Below are 5,186 nucleotides of genomic sequence, written 5' to 3' on the forward strand. Positions count from 1 at the left end.
TGTGGGCTTTGTTGCTTCTGAGCTAGATGGCCGCTTGTTTACCTTCAAGCTTTTAAGACCCCAGACGCTATATCCTTTGATAGGCGGGCACCACCAGCTTTCTTCACCACATTTGCTATACCCGCTTTGTCTTCAGCGGTTGTGTCGGGAAGATGAGCATCATAGAATGCCTATTTAATAGAAGAAAGTATTCTTGCGTTGAGGGAGTACTTGAGTGGAGACCCAATGTCTCTCCGCATAGCAGCATTTATTGACCATTTTCATAGTATTAGATGTCAAATTAAGAGCATTAGATTTATTCTTTCATTTGAATTCAGTCATCAGGGAAAAAAAAATCAGAGGCCCAAATTTGATGACTAGTTTTTGGTGCAATGATGAAGCTTTCTGTTTCTTTTTCACAGTAGCACCTGCATACTTCAGTCTGACTCTGTGAACATTAATACTTGACCCGCAGATACATTAGTAGTCAAGTTTGGGTAATTTGTTGTGGCAGCAGGAACTAATACACTTGGTCATAACCTATTCTTTCTTAGTTGATGTCCCAAATTGTTAATACTCTTTCTATTCTACTTCTTTCCTCTTGTGTAAAAACCACCAATTTACACTTCACGAAGAAAAGTGTTTGAGGTGATCAAACATGAATGACTTCTTTTTATGCCTTGACATCTGAAATGTGTCCATCTGTGCCCACATCTTTGTCTATTTCATCAGAAAAGATGGGATACATCTTTTTTTTCAACCTGTATTCTTGATTATGTATAGGCTTCCCATCACCTCATGGAATATGCAAAGAATACTACTTAGCAATAAAAGGGAACAGAATAATGATATATACAAGGTCTCAAAATGGATATGTCTAATCAATGTGTGTAAAAGAAACCAGAGCAAAATACCCAATAATATTTTATGTGATTGAATTTCTGTAAAATGTTAGAAAAAGAATAAATATTTAGTGACAAAATATATAGCAATGAAAAAAATTTTAATAGCAATGATTTGTAGCTAAGATTAGGGGAATAGCATCAATTGAAATGGGGCACTAGGTACCTTTCAAGTGTGATTAAAATTCTTTATGTCATATGTGGTAGTGATTTGTTGGACTGTTTACACTTACCAAAACTGAGACTTGGTACACCATTCTTCACCAAGAGAACCAATCGACCTTTGGTGGTATGTTGATTACACTGGGCCAGTTCTGTCACTGAGGAGTTAGTCATGCTTTGTTCTCAGAAAAAGAAGTGCAGATTTCTTTTAGCATCACTTTTCATTGATTTCTAAAATTCTCATCAATATACAAAGGTATCTCACATAAGATCAATTCCAATCAGAAGGCCTATTTATGGTTTAAATAAGTTGTGGTAGTGGACTCACACTACATTTATTTGTAGCAGCAAGCATCCCATTATCCATAAGCAGTTGACTTGATAAAGCTGTGGAATGAGCTGCTGAAGTCTCAGTTACAACCAGCTAGGGAACAATCTCTGAGAGGCTGGAGTCCTGTTTCATACAATGTAACATAAACTTTAAAAACAGTGGTCAACACAGGACACTGACCCTGCAGCAATGAGATTGTAGTAGTTGACAAAACAAGATATCCAGGTGGAGCAGTTAATTTCATTTCACCCGTAACCCAGTGAAGCGTTTTTGCTATCCACATTGTGGGTTTGGTCTTCTATTTAGAGTGCCTTGATTTCCAAAGAAGGACTATCATCATAGTGGTCTAATAACTTGGAAGCAAAAACCTCTCCCTGGTATTGGTGTCTTCATAATCCTGAAAAAGATGGGCAACATTCTGTTGCCTGAAGTCTTTAATTCTGATGTCTAAGGACAAATTAGATTGCTGATTACGACTCAAGATAAGAAGGGCCAAGTTTAGAACCCTGGTATTTCTTATAACACGTCCTTTAACAATAAACATTTATTTGAAGACAAGCTGATTGCAACCAATGGCAACCCCAAGGGAGTCTCAGTAGAACGGCGCTCCCTAGAGTTTCCACTGGCAGTCAGGCCGTTTTCACAGAGTTCCCTTAGGTAGACTCGAACCTCCAGCCTTTCAGTTGGTTAAATCTCCTTGAACAACTGCTCTGGTCAGAGAGAAACTGCAGAGAGTCAATAAGAATGCCAAGCACTCAAATGTGACAGGAAAGCAATTCTAGGGAAACACAATAGCAACATGCCAGGCAAAGAACCCCAGCCAAATGAGTTGCTTGGAGAAAATAAGAACACCTTGAAAAGGAGGGGAAAAGGAAGAAGCAATGATTATCAACTTAGAGCCCATGACCAGAACCAGGAACTGTAGCAGCTCTGTTTTCTTGATTTGCTTTTTTTAAAAAATTGTTTTGCCCTCTACTTCCTTCTGAAAATGGTTCTAGGGAAAGATATTGTTATAGATATCAAGGAGTGCAATGAATTGTTACGGCATTGCTGTGATAAAGTTGCTAATGAATCTTAGTTGTTCTCTCTATTGGGGTGCTTCATTCAGCTCACGTTATCAATAGTTCACAACACACACACACACACACACACACACACACACACGCCACCTGTTATTGTTAGATGCCATTGAGTGGATTCTGACCTACAATGATCTTATGCTCAATAGAACAAAACATTACCCCATCCTGTGGCATCCTTACAACTGTTGCCTTGTTTGCATCGATTGTTGCAGCCAGGGTGTCAATCCATCTCCTTGAGGGCCTTCCTCATTTTTGCTGCCTCTCTACTTGGTAATGCTTCCAGTTCACAACCACAAGCCAGTCCACAAGAGAAAGACAGGGCTTTCTACTCCTGTAAATCAGAGTCTAGGAAATTCAAAGGGGCAGTTCTATCCTGTCCTATAATGTTGCTAAGACTCAGCACTGACTCAATGGCAGTGAGTTTGGTTTGGACTTTTTCGACTTTACTGAATGTGATGTCTTTTGCCTGGAACAGGTCTATCTTGACAACATTTCCAAACTATATAACTATGTAAAAAAAGTCTCACAATTCTTGCCTCTAAGGAGAACTCATGTGAGACTACATTTAGCTCATAGTAAGTGTTTAATGTTTGTTAAATGAAACTGTGCTAGCACAATAGTTATGTGGTTGACTGTTCGCCAAAGGCCAAAGATGAGACTCTTGTCATATTACAGGTTCACAACGAAGAGAACTACTCAAGTCTTACAAGAAGGGGCATCAGCGTCTGTGAGCTCAGTGTCAGTGGTAGAACCCAAGTTTGCACAGGGAATTCCTTGCGGCTGCTTTTCTCAGAGCCCCCTTCACATCCTTGTTCCTCAGGCTGTAGATGAGGGGGTTAAGCATGGGAGTTACCACTGCATAGAATACAGACACTAGTTTTCTCTGCTCTTTGGAAGACTTTGGGGTCATGTAGGTGATAATTGCTGACCCATAAAACAGGATGACAACCATGAGGTGGGAGCCACAGGTAGAGAAAGCCTTCAGCCTCCCAGCAGCTGACCTCATCCTAATCACAGTCACTATAATGTTGCCATAGGAGACCAAAATTAAGGAAACAGGTATGAGGAGAATCACGACCCCCACAAGAAAAATGGCCATCTCTGAAGTGTGGGTGTCGGTGGAGGCGAGGACCAACAGGGCAGGGGCCTCACAAAAGAAATGAGCAATGGTGTTGCTGCCTCGGTAGGGTAACCGCAGTGTGAAGGTGGTGTCCACAACAGACACAAAAAGGCCGCTGGTCCATGACCCTGTAGCTAGCTGGACACACACCCTCCAGGTCATGATGTTGGAGTAATGCAAAGGATTGCAGATGGCCACGTATCGATCGTAGGACATCACTGCCAGAAGAGCACATTGTGTCCCACCCAAAATGAGGAAGAGTAGAAGCTGAGCTGCACAACGTTGGAATGAAATGGTCTTCTTCCTGGACAGCAGGTGAACGAGGGCCTGGGGGACGATGTTGGTGGAGAAACAGAGGTCTGCCAGAGACAAGTTGCAGAGAAAAAAATACATGGGCGTGTGAAGACGGGAGTCGAGCCGAACAAGGGACATGAGAAGCAGATTTCCAAGCACAGTGACCAGGTAGACAAACAGAAATAAGACAAAGAGCAGTTTCTGGGTGTGGGGATCATCAGAGAGTCCCTGGAGGAAGAACTCAGTCACCGGGGTCTGATTGGTCGGTCTCATCATTTGTTTCTTTTTAACGTGAATGCTAAACGAGGGCCTATGAGGGTAAGTCCTTCAGAGATAGAAAGCGTATGGGTTGCCCCCCTGACTATCAACCACATCTAGAATTCCCAGAACAATTCCAGGGTCCTCAGCAAACAATCATGCTTCTTTAGTTGGTACCTTTTCAGTGCCGCGAAGCAATGCTTCATCAAATGGTGGATTCCATTGTGGGTGTAGTCTAGCCAAAGAAGAGAAGAGCAAAAGAATCATCTATTTTGTATTTCACATTTCTGATAACAGAACAATTAATTTAATTCCACTGAGAAGTCATTCCATTTAATTAATTTCCTTTTGTTAATGCAAACAACTATCTCTTAAGCTGCTCTTGCCACATTGTTCTTACCTCGGGATTGTGTGGATTTGTTGTTGTTGTTTCTGCTGCTCTGCACATACAGCTCTTCTCTGAGAAGATAGCCATGAGAGTTATGTGTGAAGAATGAGAACCAAAGTATCTTACAGATTGGACATGTTTCTCTGGGAATAGCTTGCCTAAAAGAAGCTGGGGAGAGTAGCAATGATGAAACATATAACTTTCCTCTAGTTCTTAAATGCTTCCTCCCCCCCCACTATCATGATCCCAATTCTACCTCACAAATCTGGCTAGACCAGAGGATATACACTGGTACAGATAGGAATTGGAAACACAAGGAATCCAGGACAGATGACTCCTTCAGGACCAGTGGTGAGAGTGGCAATGCCTGGAGGGTGGAGGGAATGTGGAGTGGAAAGGGGTAACCGATTACAAGAATCTACGTATAGCCTCCTCCCTGGAGGATGGACAACAGAGAAGAGGGTGGGGGGAGACATCGGACAGTGTAACTTATGACAAAACAATAATAATTTATGAATTATTATGGATTCATGAGGGCGGGGGGAGTGGGAGGGAGGGGGAAATGAGCAGCTGATATTAAGGGCTAAAGTAGAAGGCAAATGTTTTGAGAATGATGAGGGCAACAAATGTATATATGTGCTTGACACAATGGATGGTTGTATGGATTGTG

The 5,186-nt window shown here is 41.8% G+C and overlaps 1 protein-coding gene across 1 annotated transcript; it reads right to left on the reverse strand.

Moving 5' to 3' along the window:
- Positions 1 to 3,195: 3,195 nt before the first annotated feature.
- On the reverse strand, positions 3,196 to 4,143 carry LOC101653841 (olfactory receptor 2D2-like). Its single transcript, XM_004716445.1, has one exon. It carries the CDS (start codon positions 4,141 to 4,143, stop codon positions 3,196 to 3,198), a length of 948 nt encoding a protein of 315 aa, XP_004716502.1.
- Between the last annotated feature and the right edge of the window lie 1,043 nt (positions 4,144 to 5,186).

Source organism: Echinops telfairi, unplaced genomic scaffold (genome assembly GCF_000313985.2).
Source record: "Echinops telfairi isolate 266 unplaced genomic scaffold, ASM31398v2 ScPeMD7_60;HRSCAF=208, whole genome shotgun sequence".
NCBI lineage: Eukaryota > Metazoa > Chordata > Mammalia > Afrosoricida > Tenrecidae > Echinops > Echinops telfairi.

Excerpts from the sequence above, each read along its gene's own strand:
- LOC101653841 (XM_004716445.1), bottom strand. The coding sequence starts at position 4,143 with ATGAGACCGACCAATCAGACCCCGGTGACTGAGTTCTTCCTCCAGGGA.